Below are 20,609 nucleotides of genomic sequence, written 5' to 3' on the forward strand. Positions count from 1 at the left end.
CTCTCCTCACCTTCCCCTTGGCCTGTTCAAATTCTACTCATCCAAAAACGAATTTGCAGCATAGAGCCTATCCTGCATTTTAAATTGTATTCTCCTACCCCAAGCCAGCCTTCCATTTCTTCTATTATTTTCCCCAAACATTTCAATTCAGCAAGGGCAGGGATTTTGGTCTGTTTTGTTTACTGATGTTTCTCCAGCTCCTGGAGAAGTCTTGGCAGAGAGAATAAGGAAATAAATGTTTGGTGCAGCACTGTTTATAATAGTGAAAAAGGAGAAAGATAAAAATGTTCAGCCATATATAAATTAATACTGTTATTATGATTAATGTTTACAAAATGACACACAGGAAAACATATTGGACAGAAAGTCCATGAGTTTGGCTGTTTATTTTTTTTCCCCTTCTCTGATTTCTAAAATGTTTAAGAAATTTTTAATCTCACCCCCATTACTCATTAGTTGTATAACCTTGGGGAAGTTGTTACTTCTCTGTGCCTTGGAAGAATAGTGGGACTAGTAGGAATAGTACACCTATTAGGAATATAGGAATAGGAATAGCACGATTACCTACTTTAGGATTGTGACTATTGAGTGAGTAATGTGCTTAGAGCAAGGCCTTGCACATGGAAGGTGCCCAATAAATTTTTGTACTACTATTATATAACTGAATATAATGACCAAAGACATAGCACTAATAAGTATCCCACTTCAAAGTGCCTAGCATTAAGAACGTTAGATTAGAATTAACTGTAGAAAATCTGTTAGTTGTTTTTTTTTTTTTTTTTAAGAAACAGAAACTTGGAATCCTAGCTTTTATGTAAAAACCTCCCCAATCCCCATGGCCGAACGTGATCTTCACTTTCTCTGAATTTTTCTTAACATTTCCTTCAATGTGTTATCATAACTTCATTCAGTGTTTAACAGATATTTCTTAATTGCCTATCATGATGTCAGGCATCAGGTTGTAGTAGTGAGCAACGGAAGATAGAGGTTCCTGCCTTCACAGACCTTACATTTCTGGTAGGGTAGGCAGAAACAGGGATACAAAAGCATGTAAATAAGGTAACTATAGATTGTGGTAAATGTTACAAGGGAAGTTAAGTTTGAATGTGACAAAGTAAGTGAGATTAAGGGAGGATGCCATTTATGACAGAGTGAGAAGTGTTCAAAAAGAAAGAAAAAGGGGAACAAAATAGAAAGCAACTGGGTGTTAATTTAGAGAAGGTAGTCCTTTCAAAAAAGGACTCAAAGGCTTTTGATGACTTTAATGCTGCTCTCTAGTTGTACAGATAACATCTAATATTGTTTTGAATAGTTATTTTTATTTTAGTATTATATACACACATCTATCTGTATTTGTTTCTGGAATACCCATCTGTATATGTGTTTTACAACCATATGTTCATATTGATGCCTCAAATTCCAACTCAGCATCAAAAGTTCATTGCAGCCTTTTCCATGTTTTTATTTGTACTTTCTTTTTCTCCAAAAGTGAGAAACTTCTCTCTTGTTATCCATATTTTTTTGTTTAGTCTTAGCATACACATAACCGTTTCAGAATTGCTAACCCATACCCTGTGAACAAGCAAATGTACTAGCTAGAGTACATTCTAGCTAGTGTACCATTCTTTTTGTCTCTAGCTTTTGTTTGCCAGACTTACTTAGGTTAGTTCATTTTTTGTCACCCTTTCCCCCTGACTATGATTGTGTTCATTTGGTACTGTTTGTGTTCCATTTCACATTCCCCCTGCCCTCCTGGCTGATTGTATTTAATTTTGGTGCGTGTGAACCATTACCATGTTCTAAGTTTCAGAACGAAGTAGAAAGATTGCCACCAAGAAGTATTGCTCCCCTTCAATCCTACTTCCTTGTTCCTGTTCCCTTGGTCTTTTCATCCATACCTATCCACATCCTGTAGTGAACCAGTCTCATTGGATTTTTCTGCCTCTTTCTTTCAAGGCTGATCTTCAGACAAGTTCTCAGCGTTTAAATCTTTCAGCCTCCAATGCTGCAGTGGCTGAACTTAAACCTGATTGTTGTATTGATGATGTCATACATCATGAAGTAAAGGAAATTGGAACACACATGTAAGGATTAATTTTACTAGTTCTTAAAGGCTTTTTCTTATATATGCCAGTATTTGAAATTTTTACTGTATGCCCACTTATCATTAAACCCTAAGACCCTACTTCAGAAGGAATTTTATGTTCCAGGTTTACATGCTTACCAGAAACAAACTTTAAACAAAATGTTTGTTTTGTAAGGAAAAATATCTTGATTTATTTTCATTTATTTCTAGTTTCCTATTTGCATCTATAGACAGCCCTATCCAAAAAATAACAAGCCATGCAAACATTTAAAACCCAGGTACCACCCTGACTGAAAGTATGTTTATTATTTTTCAAATGCTGACAACTGATGTTAATAGCAGTTAATTAACTGATGTTAATTTTAAAGTCATGGTTTTTCAGTTATGTGTTTAACTGTGTTTGTATACTCTACCCTGAGAATTCAGAAAAACAGAACCAAAGTAAGACAAGCTATAAGACAAAAAAACTCAAATTCTGTATTCCTGGCCTTTATATGTATTTGAAAAATTTTTTTTTTCAACGTTTATTTTATTTTTGGGACAGAGAGAGACAGAGCATGAACAGGGGAGGGGCAGAGAGAGAGGGAGACACAGAATCGGAAACAGGCTCCAGGCTCTGAGTCATCAGCCCAGAGCCTGACGCGGGGCTCGAACTCCCGGACCGCGAGATCGTGACCTGGCTGAAGTCGGACGCTTAACTGACTGCGCCACCCAGGCGCCCCATGCCTTTATATGTATTTGAATATGAATGCTCTATTTTCCTGTCTGAGAGGCAAATATGAAAATTTCAGCCATCTAAAGTAATTTTAGGCTTCTCCATCTGCCTTACCACCCCCACATCCAATCATTTTACAAAGTCCTGTTCTTACTAACTATATGTCATTATCCTCCCTTCTTCATCTCCACTTAACATCACCATTTTTGCCTCTCTTCTTTGACTTAAAGAAGTATATAATATTAGCTATTAATCATTTCAATTTGGTGACCTCTCTTTTGTAGGCACTTCTTATGCATATACTCTGTGGTTGATATAAGCCTTAGGATCAAAATTTAAAGATTTCAGATTCCAGCTTCATCATTTATTAATTATGTGGTCTTGGATAAGTCACTTAACTCTACACTGACCTCCCACTACCCTTAGAAAATTCTGACTGCTTTGGCTTTACAGAGTTCTCTAGAGCCTAATCCTTACCAGCTGCTCTAGTTCTTACTTTCTCCTTCCTCCCTCCTTCTTTATACTGAGTCATACAGATGTTTCCTTTCTCCTCTGTGACTGGAAATATACTATTCCCTCACAAAGGAATGCCTTTGTTATTTTGTTTACCTTAGTACTACTTCTTCATATCTCTGATTCACCACAACTTTCTCAAAGAGGCTTTCCTGACCTCCTACACTAGACCCCTTTTTATGTATTCTATAGCATTCACAACTTACCATTGTTTTGGTCTTGTACTTAAAATTAATTACTTAGTACCTGTCATTTCCATTACACTTGATCTTAGCCAAAAGGCCGAGAAGCAATCCTGTCATTTCCATTAGAGTATGAGTTCCATGGAGTCGGCTACCAGAAGATATACCAGAGAACAGTAGTCAACCTTTGTTGAAATTGAGTTTACCAAAATGATATTAAATGTGTTAAATCCTCCTTTTAGAGAAAAAGAGACTCTTGTAGAATTAAATAACTCATAAATAATGACACGGAGCTCAAATCTATATCTGGCTTCAAAAAACTCATAACCTTGCTATTACTGCTTCCTACCGCGAGCACTTGAGAGCAGTTACTGTGCTTTGATCAACTCTGTATCCCTAGTATCTGGCTTATGGACAGTTACAAAGGAAAAATTAAATTACCTGTAATATCACCAATAAGTGTAACCACTATGAAAACATTAGTGTACTATTTTCCAGTCTTGTAAATGTTCATATATATATGAACATATATATATTATGAGTCACTTGAGTCAGTATTCTTTGAAAACATTATTTTTATTTTAAATTTTTTTTTCTTTCAACGTTTATTTATTTTTGGGACAGAGAGAGACAGAGCATGAACAGGGGAGGGGCAGAGAGAGAGGGAGACACAGAGTCGGAAACAGGCTCCAGGCTCCGAGCCATCAGCCCAGAGCCCGACGTGGGGCTCGAACTCCCGGACCGCGAGATCGTGACCTGGCTGAAGTCGGATGCTTAACCGACTGCGCCACCCAGGCGCCCCGAAAACATTATTTTTAAGATGGTTTTATCTTACATACTTGGACCATATTCTTTAAATTTGTTTACCATAATATTGGACTTCACATTATTTCTAGTCTCCCACTATTAGAAATAACACAGTGATAAGTTATTAACACAGTATGAGTTATTTCACACAGTGATGAATTAAATAACATAGTATTTCCTATGGTAGATTGCTTGAAGTGGGTTTACTATAGGAGCATGTAAGGATTTTTAAGACTATTAGGGATTGTTTTCTAAATTTCTTACAACCACTAGCAATATAGATAGAGTCAGTTTCTCTATACCCTTGCCAACCCTGATGACATGTGTAAAGAATTTTTTCTAAATCTTAAGAGGTAGAAAATATTACCTCATTATTTTATTTCTTTGACTACTTGTGAAGATGAACATTTTCACATTTTTGTTAGCCTGTTCTGGTGCTGTGATATACCTATGTATATCCTTTCCCTCTCTTTTGAGTAAGATACTAATGTTTTATTTACAAGAATTTCTCTTCATAATGTTAGAAGTATTTTATCCCATTTTGTCTGCTTTTTAATTTTGTTTCAGTGTTTTTTATTTATGCAGTTTGTAAATTTATAAGACTCTTTTCCTTTCCATTGCCCTTTAATATTAAAAAGTCTTTCCCTGTCCTGAAATTTTGATTTTGTAATTTTTTTCTTGTAATTTTTGTGAACTTACTTTCTACGCTCAACTATTTGATTATTATGGGATTTATTTTGGAATATATTTCACCTTCTGAAAAAAAATTTTTTTTTCAACGTTTTTTTATTTATTTTTGGGACAGAGAGAGACAGAGCATGAACGGGGGAGGGGCAGAGAGAGAGGGAGACACAGAATCCGAAACAGGCTCCAGGCTCTGAGCCATCAGCCCAGAGCCTGACGCGGGGCTCGAACTCCTGGACCGCGAGATCGTGACCTGGCTGAAGTCGGACGCTTAACCGACTGCACCACCCAGGTGCCCCAGGAATATATTTCACCTTTTGAAGGAAAAGTTTCTGACTTCCTGCTCCAAAAGAGTGTATTTAATTTTGCTAATTAGAACTTTCTTGTTCATGGAATTATATTATATGCTGAAACTCTTTTTTTCCTACTCTAGGCCCATTTGGCTATACTTCCACGTTATTGGTATTAATGTTTTTCCAGATTTGTGAGTAGAATTGAGGTGTATTGGATTTATTATTTAAAAACAAAATTGAAGATGATTCAGAGATATCTTTCTATTTCAGCCTGGTGTGTGCAGTGAGCTATACAACTCAGGGTGGAGAAAAAATGTATTTTAGAAAATTCTTCAAATTTCAGGTATTAAATATGACAATGGTAAATATTTTTTAGATGCCTTTTTTCCCTATGAAGTTATTCCTATGTATCTGCAGTGAAAACAGGCTCCAAATAGTGGAGCTTCATGTATTTGGATTTGTTATATTACTAGCAATCTAAAGTCAGAGTAAATTAAGTAAAAGCAGAGAAATTATCATTGTCAATGTAATATTTCATTTGAACATTTTTTTTAAGTTTTTTCTTTTTTTTTTTTTTTTTTTGTAGTAATCTCTCCATCCAGCCTGGGACTTATCATGACTCTGAGATCAAAAGTTGCACACTCTTCTGACTGAGCCAGCCAGGTGTCCCTCACTTGAAGATTTTTATCCATAAAATAATTGTTCTGTTTTTATGCCTTGACAAAACACACAAGAATATATGAGAGGGATGAAATGAGTGTAAAGTCCAGATAAAATCAATGTAAATAGTATCAAATTTCTAAACAAATTTTTAAATGAGAGATTATTGACTTGAGCTGAGTGGACTAGGCTTCCTTCTGGGATTCGGTGAGTCACTGAAATTGTAGGTAGAATTTTGTACTTATATACAATTTTCACTCCATGATCAAAAATAGTTAAAAACCACTAGTTTACCATAGGCACATGTATGTGAGAAGGGATGGGATGACCATATACAGTTATCTAAATTAGATCTAGATACGATGCTGTGTATATTTTTCATACCTCTCTGTTTTTAAGTGGCAGAAAAAGTACTATCAGTAGGAAATAAGTAAATACGTACATACATACATACATACATACATACATACATACATACATACATACCCACATTTATTTGGGGGCACATGGCTGGCTTATTAGGTGGAGCATATGAGTCTTGATCTCAGGGTTGTGAGTTTGAGTCCCACATTGGGCATAGAGATTACTTTAAAATATTTTTTAAAAATTTTTATAAAGGGAAAAATTTTTGCTGTGACTTTGCTGCATCACACATTTAAGATTTTGCATGCCTTTTAAAAGAAAATAAGAGGTTTGCTTATTTTGATAAACACTTTTGTGAAATATACAGAGAAAAACACATAAAATGTATATATTCAGTTAGCAAAATATTATGAAATAAACAATGTAATTCATGTAACTATCACCCACTCAAGAAATGATGGTTGTCTTTTAAAAATGCATTTGGGATTGTTTTTTGTTTTTGTTTGTTTTTGCAAAAATACTGCATACCTATTGGAAAAGTTTTTCACAGTTAAGATTGGAAAATGCCTTTGACAAATTTATGCCCTATGGTTTAAAACAAACAAAGATAAATGGTCAAATGATAATAATCTCCTCTGATTGATATGCTTTATTAAACTAGGTTCTCAAACCATTGGATGTGAAAACCAAATTTTATAATGCAGAGGTAAGTGTTGGGTACTTAATGGGAATTCAGATTAAACAGTAAGATCTTTATTTGACTAAAATTCTGATACATTTCTTTTCATATTAAATTGCTTATATAACTGCACATTACTTGTAAAAAAATGAGCATAAATTTCAATCAAAAGAGAATAATTTCCTTGTAGATCTTTTAATCTGCTGTGTTTAACTTACATAGAATCAGAGTATCTTGAATTTTACTCTCTCAAATTTTGTAAGGCTTTCACCCCCTTGCACTAAATGATTGCCCTGTACTTCCATGTAATGGTTATTGTTACTGTCTAAAAACATTAGCAATTTGTTCAGTATTTAGAGTGTGATTCTGATATCATAAAATTGAAGTAGTTGATCTAACCCTGCAAAAAAGATTTAATGTTCATGGAAAATATTGACAAATAGAGCTCATCAAATTAAATTCTTTGCCCTGGAAAATTAGGGTGTTAGCTACAGTTTGATTATTAAATTCAGTGAATGGCTTGAAATACTTTTTGGGAGAAACAGGTTTGGCAAAAATACAGAAATATGTAACTTTTGGAATAGAAGATATCTTCTGTCCTAATAAAAGAGATAAAATAGACTTTGCCTAGGAGAAATGTCTTATTGCTTGGATTTCCTTTTAAAAATTCTACTTTATCTTGGCTTCTAAAGTTCCAGAAAAAGCAGATTTCCTAATAGGTCCCTTACTCCCGCGAAAATCATATCTTTCATACCACAGTGATAAATTCAAAAACATTTACAGTATTTTGAAATGAAAATTATATCTTTATTCCTCTAAGCCACATGATCAGAAATTTACAGTCATATGTCAAATTTCCTATGTATTTTTACCATCAACACCTGAGTTTTTATTCAATATAAAGTTTGTACTACTGGACATACCAAAAGATGCCTAAGATAAGGAACCTGACCTGCAGTAAAGCCCTATTAGGAGAAGAGAAAAAAAAGTGCATAAAATAATAAAACTATCTAATATAGCTTATATAGTGAATCTAAAGTGAATGATATAAAAAGATGTGCTATAGGAAGTCTGGGGTTGAGATTTTAGAGTAGTGTTCAGGGAAGATGAGGAGGGGAACTAGAGGGAGGGTTTGGAAGTAACCTGTTGGAAACACAAAAGTGTCAAAGTAGTGAAGGCATTCCTAGCAGAATTACAAATGCACATGGATTATTGAGTACTTAGTGAAGAATATACATATTTGATGGAAGGATACAGTCTCATCAAGGAGATTACTAGATATTTAAAGAGTTAACATTTCTTTTTCATGGGTAGGGGAGCTGGAATACTACATACATGTTCTGGTTTTACTAGAATACTGTTGATTAATTATAGTATAGCTATTCAGCTTGGTGAATTTTAAGTGATCTTAATTTATCATTTTGCTGGGAAAGATTTCATCCATAATATGAGGGAGATGGGTAACTATTCTGTTAGATCACATATGTTTGAAAATTAGAAACAAATAGGGCTGTATGTGGGTCTTTTTTCCTATAATTGGGTTGTAGGAAGGCACATATTAAGCGGTTTTAGGCTTCCTTTGATGAAAATGTGGTGGTACAGTAAGATACTTGTCAAATAGTTTTATAACACTAATATTCACAGTGATTTGCATAGTTTTTTTTAAATTACTAGTTATTCCATGAATAATATTATAAAAGTGATATACTCCCCCAAAAGGAAGGGGAAAAAAATCAATTTGACCACACCAAAAAGTAATGGGCTTTTCATTAATCCATGTCTTCTTTCAGTTTTTAATCATTTGTGTTTAATATTCTCTTTTCATAATCATAGTACCAATTGTGTTTGTTGCCTTTTTCAGTTAACATTTATATGATCTGTAATCTTTGCCAACAAACGTCAGCTAAAAAAGTTTTAGTAACATTCTGAACCTTTCAAAATAGAGTTATCTTTAAAAACTAGGAGTGAAGGGGCACCTGGGTGGCTCATTTGGTTACGTGTCCGACTCTTGATTTCAACTCAGGTCGTGATCTCACGGTTCGTGAGTTCAAGCTCTACATCCAGCTCTGTGCTGACAGTATGGAGCCTGCTTCATATTCTCTGTCTCCCTCTCTTTCTGTCCATCCCCAGTAATAATTAAACACATAAAAAAAACTAGGAGTGAACAAATAGAATCTTTAGGGTCTCTAAGATATTCAGTATTATAGCTATACTATAATTAATCAACAGTATTACAGTAAACCAGAAAGACAGAACACATGTAGTATTCCAACTCCCCTACCCACGATAAAGAGATGTTAACTCTTTAAACATTTACTAATCCCTTGATGAGACTGTATCCTTCCATCAAATATGTATATTCTTCACTAAGTACTCAGTATTCCATGTGCCATAGTTCTTACACATTGACTTTTATTAGCCCCACATTTGTCTCGAACATGTTTTTCACATTGTTTCTAATAATTCTAGTAGTATGTGAATCACCTAAAGGAAAACAAATTTTATGAGAAACTTTGTTGTAGTCTTCTAAAATGGGAAAGAAGAATGGTGACATTAGAAACCAGGATTCAAACATTTGGTCACCTGCTGGGTATAGAGCTCTATCCCAGGTCCTAAAGGGAAATAAATATAAACTTGACATCTTCCCAGTCTTCATGGTACTTAGATTTGGTAGAGGAAATAAACATGACAAAACCACAGTGTAAGCACCATCCCCCAGATCATAAAGTGTACTTAGACTCAGAACATCAAGAGGTGAAAAAGTATTTTTAGCTATGGGTTGGATGAAATAGGCAACATTTACGATGGCCCTTGATAAATAAGTAGCCTTAGAAATATATACGAAAAAGAGACAAACTATGAACTATATTAACAAGAAGACAATAAACTTTCAGTTTTCAGAAGTGATCTAGCCCAGCATTTCTTGAAGTATAATGCATAGAACTCTAATCACTTAAGATGGTCCTTGAAAAAAATGCTTCCATTATTAGACAAATTTAGGAGAAGCTGTACAGTATATATCACCTGTGATGTGGATGATAATGTATAACCATTCTAAGTTATCAATGAAAAATAACAGTATAGGTAATGAATTCATAGCACTACAAGGCATGGAATATACCTCTCTGTCGCCCAAATGTGTCCTTGAATATTTGCTTGTGTTTAAATATTCACCGTGTTCTTCTCTATTCATTTAACCATAGCAGTTTCCCCTCTTTAGAAAAATGATTTGTCATATTTCTGTGTTACTTTCTGTTTACTTCCTTGTTTTACTAATGCTGTCTTGTTTAATAAATTTTAAAAAATGCAGAAATGCATTTTATTTAAAGTTAGTTATTCTTTTTCTTTAACATTTAATTCTGATTTTTCTAATTTTTCTTTTTTATTTTTCCATTAGAGTGACCTCAGTTCTGTGGTAATTTGATTTTTTATTATAAATTTATATGCTTTTCTTACTTACCACTTTTTGACTCTGCCTAATTAATCTCTCTGTACAAAACATAGTGGAAAAACAAAGTTAGTTGTGAATACCACTTATATGACTTTAAAAGAGGTAGATAATTTGTACTTTTTATATCATATTGGTTATCTTACTCTGTGGGAAAAAAATTAGATGGAAGATTAAATTGTCATATTGAAACAGTTATGCTCTCACTTTTAGTGTTTTTCCTTTGGGTGTTTTTTTAAAAGAGGCATGTTAACTTTGTTTAAAATAGACTTGGGATTTTCAACAACTTCCTGTAAGTTTCTTTACTATAATTTTTTGAGTAAACTCTAGTTGAAATTTTTTCATCTTCAAATGCATAGTGGTTTTAGTTTTATGTCTGGGTCAGGTAAAGTTGGCCCTTTGACATTAGCAAACAGAAGAATATCAAATTTTCCCAAGTTGGCTAAAGTCATATTTTCAAATTTCTGTTTAATGTAAGCGGCATTTGCTTATAATATGTGACTTACATAATAACAACATCGACTGCTGTAGCACAGAATTCTTAATTTTCCAAATGTCAAATGACTTTATACTAACTGTTCAAACTAACTTAATTTTCCATTATGCTGCTTGTTTTTCTTTCATTTTATCTAAGTTCTTCCTAAATTTAAGCAGAAAATTGCATTTTTAAATTTGAAATGTGGGTCTATGGTTATTTTTTTTAAAGCAATGGATTGATGGGATATATTTACCATATTCTGAGAAAAAGTAACAGAGTAATAGCTATGAGTGGTACATTCTTTTAAACTGATAAGTCATTGTATTTCTATTTTCACTTGCGCACATGTGCCAACTAAAGAATTTGTTTTAGTTTACATAATAATGCTTTATATTATATTCTTCATCATTATATTTTTACAAATGATTTCCATTTACCTGGATTTAATATATAAAAAGTTACATTAAGTGCCAAATTTTGGGGTCATAGTTTTTTTTTTCTTTCTGTATATATATTACTTTGAAACGTTTGAACAAAGTAATTATTGAATATGCTATATCATTTTTTAGACAGGTTTGTTTCACAAATGAACCAAGTTGTCTGTTATCCTTCATTTATGCACACAAAAAATCCAAATCACATAAAAAGAAGGATGTTTGCATAAATAATCTAAATTTCAGTGCCTAAATTTTAGGAATAAAAATTTTATATAAAAATACATACTTAAATTACCCATTCATAAAAATATTGCTGAATAGCATTAGTTTTCAAATTTGTCACTAAGACTACAAAATACCTTATGTTTGATTTAAAAGCTCTATGATAGGTATAATTCACATCCTTTTTTTCAGCCCTAAATATATGTGTAAAATAAACCAAGAAATCACTAATGACTGCTAACAAACTGCTTTATTCAAAAAGTTAAATCCTATATGATTATAAAATAGACTATTCTTTGTACTGGTGGTACTTACACTTTCTAAATTGAAAAAATGTGACCACTGAAACTATATTAATGATATGATGGAATATTATAATGACCTAATTCTATTAACATATCACTAAAATCATAGATGCATAGGTATATGCATACTACTAAATCACAGTTTAACATTTTAATGAGTTATTAGAAGATTTAGGATATTTGTCATTGAAATTCCAGTTAAAGAACTATTTTTGGATGTTGATAAAAAAATATAGTTATCCCCCATCCATTGTTTGACAAGTTATCAGTTAACTAACACTTGACTTTGCCCCTGTTAATTATGTTAGGGTGAAGATTTCTTTTCTTGCATTAATTATGATAACTTTAATTTGCAGGCATGAACTAATCACATTTGTGGTTAATATTTTTTCTTCGTATAGATCAGATATTTTTGTTGAGGTAAATGTTTTAAATACCATTACACTTTGGTGGATATTTTTTTCATGTCCCCAGACTGATGAAGTGTTTCTCGAAGCCCAGATTCAGAATATTACAACCTCACCCATGTTTATGGAGAAAGTTTCACTGGAGCCATCTATAATGTACAACGTAGCAGAATTAAATTCAGTCAGCCAAGCTGGAGAATGGTAAATATGAATTATGAAGTGTTTTTATTTTGAAGTATCTGAACTTTTCTAACATTTGTTACTCTTGGGTGGTTTATAATTTTCCTTTTAATTAATAGACTTTATTTTTCTTAGTTAAGTCTTATGTTCACAGAAAAATTGATTAGAAAACAAAGTTCCCACATGCCCCTGTCCCTGCTCATAGTTCCTAGTTTTTACATCTTGTTTTAATGTGGCACATTTGTTACAATTGATGAGCCGAATTGATGACACTTTTATTAATTACAGTCCATAATTCACATTCGGGGTTCATTTTTTTGTGTCATACATTTTGTGGGTTTTGACAAATGTAATGACATTCAGCCCCCACTACTGTATTAGAGAAAATACTCTCATTGCCCTAAAAATCTCCTATGCTTCACCCATTCATTCCTCCTTCCACATACAATTATAAAGATCCTAGCCATTTGCATTTTATGTTTTACTGTTTGAAACATAGTCTTGTAATTTTTATAATAATTCAGTGAGGTAAATATGAAACTGTTCATCCTTTCCTGCATATGATAAAACTGAGGCATGGGAAGAAATGATGGAGAGGCTAGAAAGGATAAAAATGAAGGATGAGTTTTAAGAATATTCTCTCAACATTAAAAGGAGTGGACATAGGAAGAGACAATGTAGGTTTTTTTGCAGAAATGAAATATATATGTCTTTCTATAGACAATTTAAAAGAGGAAGAATAAATAAATACAAAGTTGATATTAATATGGATAAGAAGGTAATCACTGCAGAAAGTAACTGATTTTGTTCATTGATGAAAAATTTACTTCTATCTTATTATGGTGGTTAAATTGAGTAAAGTTTGTAGCCTCCCATATCCCCACTGAGGAAAACAGTAACTTCATTCTTTCCCTAATCTTTTGGTTCATTTTACAAATGATCACTTAGTTTACAGTGGTATGTTTCTTCTTATTCTAAACTATTTTCCTTGATAATTTTAGAAAAAGGGACAGGATACTTTAGGTTCTGATTTCTGTCACATTTTTTCAGTTAATTGATACATATCCAGTATTTTAGGTAATATATTGCATTCTGTTATAAAGAAAGAACTAAAGGTTTTCCATATCAACTGAAACATTTAAAGAAAAGTATATCTTCTCAGTTCAAGTCCTTTTTCATTTGTGTTGAAATGGTAAATCATGCAGTTCCCGTCCAGAAGAAAAATCACAGCCATGGTTTTTCTTTTAAGACTTTAGAGAATTTTCTCCATCTCTCTCTCTCCACCCGTCTCAGTGTAACTACATTTGGGTCAAGAGCTTATTTGCAACCAATGGATACACGCCAGTATTTGTACTGCCTAAAACCCAAGAAGGAGTTTGCAGAAAAAGCAGGCATCATTAAAGGAGTAACAGTAATTGGAAAACTGGATATAGTGTGGAAAACAAATCTAGGTGAAAGGGGAAGATTACAGACCAGCCAACTTCAACGAATGGTGAGTCTGGAAAAAACACTGGAGGGGGTTTTGGGGGATGGGAGGGGCAGATACACCAACCTAAATTTTCCTAGGTGTATTACTAAAAATCAGCACTTGTAAAAGGTATTATTATTACCAGTGAATAAGAGATAAAAGACTAATAATTTTACTGATTTCTAGGTAGAAAATTCATATTGAGATGGATGAAAAATGTTCAAATATTAATTTATCCATAATACATGGTTTGTTACTCTACTAAACAGAAAGTAAATTACTACTTACCAATTTTTCCCTCCTGTAGTATTTCATGCTCACTGTTCATCTGACTTCCACTACATAAAAGGCTTTTTTGCAGTGTTCTGCAACTCTTGGACTTACTACATTCACCAACTCAGTTCAGACTTTTTAAAAGATTTTTAGAATCCGAGTCATCTAAAATTCAGAGAGTGAGTTCCATTAAGGTTGTCTTATAAGCATTATTTGGATACTTTTCCTAATTTCTGCTCTTAAAGCAGGGATGGCTCCCGATCTTCTTTCTTTTTTGCTAGTGAGACTATGCTACAGAATCATCCCTTTATGCTGAATATTAACTGCTGTGATATATTCTTTAAAAATTACTTTTCTTTCACTATGTCAGGTAATAATTGGAAAAAGAAAGATTTTCACTGGGCCTAATTTAAAATATAGCAGTTAAGGGAAGCCCTGGTGGCTTAGTCGGTTGAGTGTCTGACATCGACTCAGGTCATGATCTCATGGTGCGTGAGTTCGAGCCCCTTGTTGGATCTGTGCTGACAGCTCAGAGCCTGGAGCCTGCTTCAGATTCTGTGTCTCCCTCTCTCTCTGCCCCTCCCCAGCTTGTGCTCTGTCTCTCTCTCTCTCAAAAATAAACATTAAAAAGTTAAAAAAATAATAATAAAAATAATAAAATAAAATACAGCATTAGCTATCATCTTCCCATGGATGTTCCAGGCTTTGATGCTTCTGTGGTCTTTTCCCTGCTTGAGTGTCTTGTGAACAGACATGTATTTTTTTCCTGGGTCTTTTCAAGACAATCTTACTTTTTCTGCTTAGGCAGTAACCTTCTTTTTAGAGTTATATATGTATAAGCTGCAGGATCTTTGGAAAGCATCCCTTTAAGATCAGACCTATTGAAATTTCTTTACTGAGTTTTTACCTCTGAGATTCATTTGAACTCTACTGAACATGAAGTATTTATAGCAAACACAGTCGGAGTCCATAGTATTGTTCCACAGACAATCAATGGTAGCAAAAGAAGTTAGGATGAAAAGAAAAAAAAAGAAAAAAGAAGTTAGAATGACTGTGAATTATTTTTCCTGAACATCAGCTTGGAGATCCACAACTGTTGAATGAATTTGCTGATGTGGCACCTTTATTAAAGTGGGAAAGTTTTGTTAATAGATGTGTGCTAACTGTGTTGCTTTTTCTCCTAGGCTCCAGGTTATGGAGACGTTAGGTTGTCTTTGGAGGCAATCCCTGATACTGTAAACCTAGAAGAACCTTTTCATATTACCTGTAAAATAACAAACTGCAGGTAATGGCAGTGTTTCTGGATGGGTGTCCTTTCCCCCTCGCCTGCATCAAAGAGAATTAAAATCTTTTGACTATGCTCTCAAGTTTCTCCTTGACAAACAGCCTTCTCTGAGGTTGATGTTGAATACTGTAAAGTTCTTCATCTGCTAACTGTATATATTACATATTTTGAGGTCTTACTTTATTAGGCATTTTCTGTATTTTATTTCCTTCATGCATTGTACCCTACGAGGTAGATATGAATTAATCACATTTTATGTAATACAAAGCCAATTCAGAGGTTAAGTAACTTAGTCAAGCTGAGAGAGCTAGAAAAGATGGGGCCAGAATTTGAAACCAGGTGTATTTGACTTGAGAGCCCATGCTGTTTTTCATTTTTTGCACTTCCTCACACTTCAGATTATTAAAACATAAACTAGTACATTCTTATGGAATGATACATTACAGATTTAACATTGTAAGATAGATTTTTCTGAGGCATACTTATACCTGAATTTTATCTTTAGTATTAAGAAAGTAATTTGTCACAAATTTAATACAAGGGGTCACTTAATTATAGATTGGAAAATAGAGCCTTATAATAGAGAGTATAATCTAGCTATTGGGATGCAAAGAGCACAGGGCTTTGAAGCCAACAAAACTGAGGATTAAAGTCCAGTCCTATCACTTTTGGTACAATTTCTATTACTACTTGGGATGTATTATTCGTTGTGGCACTTTGATACTATTGCAGTGATGAATCCCAATGCACATAGTCTGAATGTATAATCTTTTAAAATTCCATATCCATTCCAACTTTGATATAGGAAATACCCATCCATGACAATTATAAAAATACTCCCTCCCTCTGAAGCTAGTGACCCTCCCACACGGTTAATCATTCCTTTCTGTCACAGCAAATTTTAATATAGTTTTTTAGTGACACTCATGTATTGCTGTGGTTTTTAGTTTCTCTTTACTAAATTCTGCATTATTCAACAGAAGGGACCATGTCTTCCCTAGCATTGTAAATGCACTGCCTGCCATGTCATTGGAGTTCAGTAAACAGCAACTCACATGGGGTGAAAACTCTTTGTGTATAAGTGTGCTTTTGGATTTTTTGTTTAAATTTTTTGAGGTTAGCAAATCAATGACCAAATGACAAACCACTGTAAAAAATAAAATTCATGTTAGGTGATTGAAGTTTTCTAAAAACCACCTGTTTCTTAGATCTTCAGTTTCCTTATCTATAAAAATAGGACCCCCACCACTGCCACCCACCTACACACAGACACATACACACAATATACAGTAACTGGCTTTTTGTGAAATGTACTGACAAAATTCATGTAGTGCATCTAACCTGGTCGATGGCACATAATGGATACTTCAAATGTTTGTTGCAGAGATAGATACATATAAAGCTAAATATCATTAAATGAGTATGTGAAAGAATGTATAAATTGCAATTTAAATAAATATTTAAAATATGGAGCCAACTATGAGAGGATAAAAAGAGGTCAAACAGTTGAGTGTGGTCAGAAATGGTGGTAGAGCCAGAGGACTATTTTTTACTATGAGCCTTTGGTAATTTAAAAAAAAAAAAAAAAAAGTGTATACCTTCATTGAAAGTTATTTTTAACTTTAACATGTTTAAGCTAAACTGGTGCTATCAGTTATAAGCAGAAGCAGTCTTTTCACATGAACACTGAACAAACGTGGATAGTATTTACTTAGAAATCTTGTCTGTCGTTTTATCTGCAGGGTAAAGGAACATAGATTAAATAGCAAAAGGCTCAGTTTATCTTTGTCTTTCCTGTAGAATACTTAACAGAAATAGGAAGGAAGCATAGCAACAAGGTGAGACACAGATGTCTGGAAGTTTCCCAGAGAAATGGCAAAGCTGCCAACAGATCAGCACCAGGGAGCCAGGATTCAATAATAGAACCAGAAGGCTTATATCCAGACAGGCAGATCAGTCTCAGTGCTTTAAACCCTAGAAGACGCCATATCTTTCATTTTCCTGATTGTCTCAAGTGAAATAAAAACGACATTCTAGCTTTTTATTTCTGATTCCACTTTTATTCTTCTGGACATCCCGAAAACAAATTCATTGGCACTAGTGGAAGAAATATCACAGAACCGCTTTGTGAAAGGAACAAGATTTATTCCTGTCTTTCTGATTCCTCCAGCAGTGAAAGGACTATGGATCTGGTTTTGGAAATGTGCAATACCAATTCTATCCACTGGTGTGGCATTTCAGGAAGACAGCTTGGAAAGCTACATCCAAGTTCCTCTCTCTGCCTTGCCCTTACTCTCCTGTCTTCAGTACAGGGACTGCAGGTGCGCCATCTTTTCAGTATTTGGGGACTGTTAACCAGTGGTCATTTACTATTTCCATTTTTTTCCTCATTCATTTCCAATGAATGAAAGTTTACACCGGTATCTTTCTCTCAATAGAGTGTCTCCGGCTTAAGACTAACTGACACGTTCTTAAAGAGAACATATGAATATGATGACATCGCACAGGTCTGTGTGGTATCTTCGGCCATCAAAGTGGAGAGCTGAAGAAAATTTCCAGTGTTCTGCTTTTCATTGAGTTTAACAGAACTTTCTGTATTTCTGTCACCTTTGTGAAATGATCGAGTCTACAACAAAAATAAGTATCTATTATTTAAATTTCTTTCCTGCAAAAGTTAAAATATTAAATACTTGTTTTGAAAACAGCCATCTACTGATTTTATCTTATGAGTTATATTCTAAAAGAATATTTGTACATTTTCTATACATCTCCTATTTGATTTCATTTCTCACCACTGGACTTTGTTCTCCAAAAGCTCTGTATTTGAGGCCATTTACCCCTAGCAAGTATCTGGAACAGGGGTTAGCAAACATTTTATGTAAAGGGACAGATACTAAATATTTGTCTTTGCAGGGAATGTGGTTTCTGTTGAAAATTCTTAGCTCTGCTGTTATAGTAGGAGAGCAGCCATAGGCAAAAAAAGCACAGCAGTATTTACAAAAATAGGCAACTGGCCAGATTTGGCCCGCAGGCCATAGTTTGCTGACCTTGACTTAGAATATAGAACTGTTTCTTAAAACTTTAGATTATTATAATACTTTATTTAAAACTTTTCAATTAGTCCATTTTTCCCTTAACTCCTCAGCAGAAAAAGTTGGAAACTATAGTAAAAATAATAAGTAAATAAAACTAGAGTAGTCCCCGTGTAACCTTATATTGCAAACACAGTATGAGTTCTCCTAGTGTTTTCAAAGTTACTATATTTGCACATATCTGTTTGTATGTACATATAAACAGATCTAAATTTCAGTTACTAACAGCAGATCAGAATTGGCTTAATTTCTTGGATTGTTGATTACTCTATTAACTTTTAACTAAGAAATCTGATAATTTTCTAACTTAAAGCCAGAAAGTCCTGGGTTTTTTTTCATATTGAAAAACAAGTGACTTATTTTCATAAGGCATATTGAAAGGATTTCTACCTTCTGATATTTGATTTTGAACTCTAAGTCATGCATTACTACTACAAAACTATCTGTAGATGTAATCACACTGATTTACTTATGTCAGGAACAAAACAGTGAGAAAGTTAATATTGTAAACAACTTTGAGGGGCTCCTGAGCGGCCCAGTCGGTTAAGTGTCCAACTTCAGCTCAGATCATGATCTCGAGGTCTGTGAGTTCAAGTCCCATGTGCGGCTCTGTGCTGACAGCTCAGAGCCTGGAGCCTGCTTCGGATTCTGTGTCTTCTTCTCTGTCTGCCCCTCTCCCGCTTTTGCTCTCTCTCTCAAAAATAAAAACATTTTTTAAAAAAAGATTGTAAACAACTTTGCAACATGAATATAGTAAGTTTCAATATTTTGTAAGGACAACAAAAGCTTATGCTGTTAAATAAAAACTTATTTTGGTAAGTTGAAATTCAAGAATGTATATAGAATCGCTTAACTGTTAGAGGTACTAAGTCAAATACAAAAATTTGTTTTTCTTAAATGCATAATTATTTATTGCCATGACAGATTATTTGGTCCAAAGTGAAAGCTATATTCAGAATGAGATTTGCCCCTTAAGTTGCACTAATAATGAAATCTGTGCAAAATAAAGTAAAAGCAGTGTAAAGTTGAAGTCTGTCTTCCAGAATGAGTAAGACTGATTAAATGATAAGACTTGATAGTCACTGTGTATTTTGATTGCTTTTCAAGTATCCTCTCATGACTGAACCTTGTGTTTCATTGTTCCAGATTTTAAAAGTAACATATAATGGTCTTTTGGAATCTGCTATATAATTTGATCTAATTATAAACTCTCTTTTTATGATAAACATCGTCCATTCCTTAAGTAAAGGTTAGATAACGTCATCTTGGAAGGGATCTGTTTAAATCATATTATAAAAAATTAGATAAGCAATTTGGTATATTAAATGAAAATGTCATTTGCATAAAAAGGACCTTTTAGGTTTTACATAGCATCATAACTGCTATAGCTACAACAATGAAATGTGGTTAATGGAAGCCAGTCATTCCTAAGGGGAATGTATATAAAGATTCAATGTTTTCTTGTTCCACACCAGCCAGTATAGTATTTGGGGCATTCCTTATCATTTCTTAGCACAGTCCAACTACACAAAACTTTCTTGAAATAATTTGCAATGCAATGATTCCAAAGTGATGAAGGTATCTGGAGAGCAAAAATCCAGGTAAGTGGACAGATACTTACAGTGAATTTGTTATAGGTGGTATATCAGCCAAGAAACAGATCAGAAAGTTGAAATGGAAGAAATACACCAGCTCTTCATGTAAAAGAATGGCTGTCCCAGCTAAAGATATTAGCAAATCAAGACATTGTTTTAAAATGGTTTTCCTTATAATGCCTTGGTCTGATTTTGGTCAGAGTAATAGTAATAGCTAAATAAAATGAGTCAGAAGTGTTTTCTCTTTTTCTGTTTTCTGATAGTGTAGAATTGGTAGTATTGCTTCCATTAAGTGTTTGGCAAAATTTACCATTGGAATCATCTGGGCCTATAGCTTGCTCTGCTGGGGGATTTATCTACTTCCTTACTGAGCTTTGGTAGCTTTTATCTTACAGGGAATTTGTGTGTTTAATATAAGTTGTCCAATATATAGGCCT

The 20,609-nt window shown here is 33.7% G+C and overlaps 1 protein-coding gene across 4 annotated transcripts in view; it reads left to right on the top strand.

The window, feature by feature from the left end:
- Positions 1-19,653, top strand: part of TRAPPC13 (trafficking protein particle complex subunit 13) — a 40,942-nt gene extending 21,289 nt beyond the window's left edge. The window contains exons 5-13 of one of the 4 annotated variants that reach the window (XM_043591314.1): positions 1,957-2,084; positions 5,551-5,623; positions 6,965-7,009; positions 10,380-10,397; positions 12,347-12,480; positions 13,753-13,951; positions 15,385-15,485; positions 17,656-17,806; positions 17,924-19,653. In XM_043591314.1, coding sequence (XP_043447249.1) covers positions 1,957-2,084; positions 5,551-5,623; positions 6,965-7,009; positions 10,380-10,397; positions 12,347-12,480; positions 13,753-13,951; positions 15,385-15,485; positions 17,656-17,806; positions 17,924-18,031 — 957 coding nt within the window. In that variant the 3' untranslated portion in view covers positions 18,032-19,653. The remainder of the gene's footprint in view (positions 1-1,956; positions 2,085-5,550; positions 5,624-6,964; positions 7,010-10,379; positions 10,398-12,346; positions 12,481-13,752; positions 13,952-15,384; positions 15,486-17,655; positions 17,807-17,923) is intronic. The other 3 variants (XM_043591322.1, XM_043591341.1, XM_043591330.1) reach the window with 3 other exon arrangements.
- Positions 19,654-20,609: the final 956 nt, after the last annotated feature.

Source organism: Prionailurus bengalensis, chromosome A1, assembly GCF_016509475.1.
Source record: "Prionailurus bengalensis isolate Pbe53 chromosome A1, Fcat_Pben_1.1_paternal_pri, whole genome shotgun sequence".
Lineage (NCBI taxonomy): Eukaryota > Metazoa > Chordata > Mammalia > Carnivora > Felidae > Prionailurus > Prionailurus bengalensis.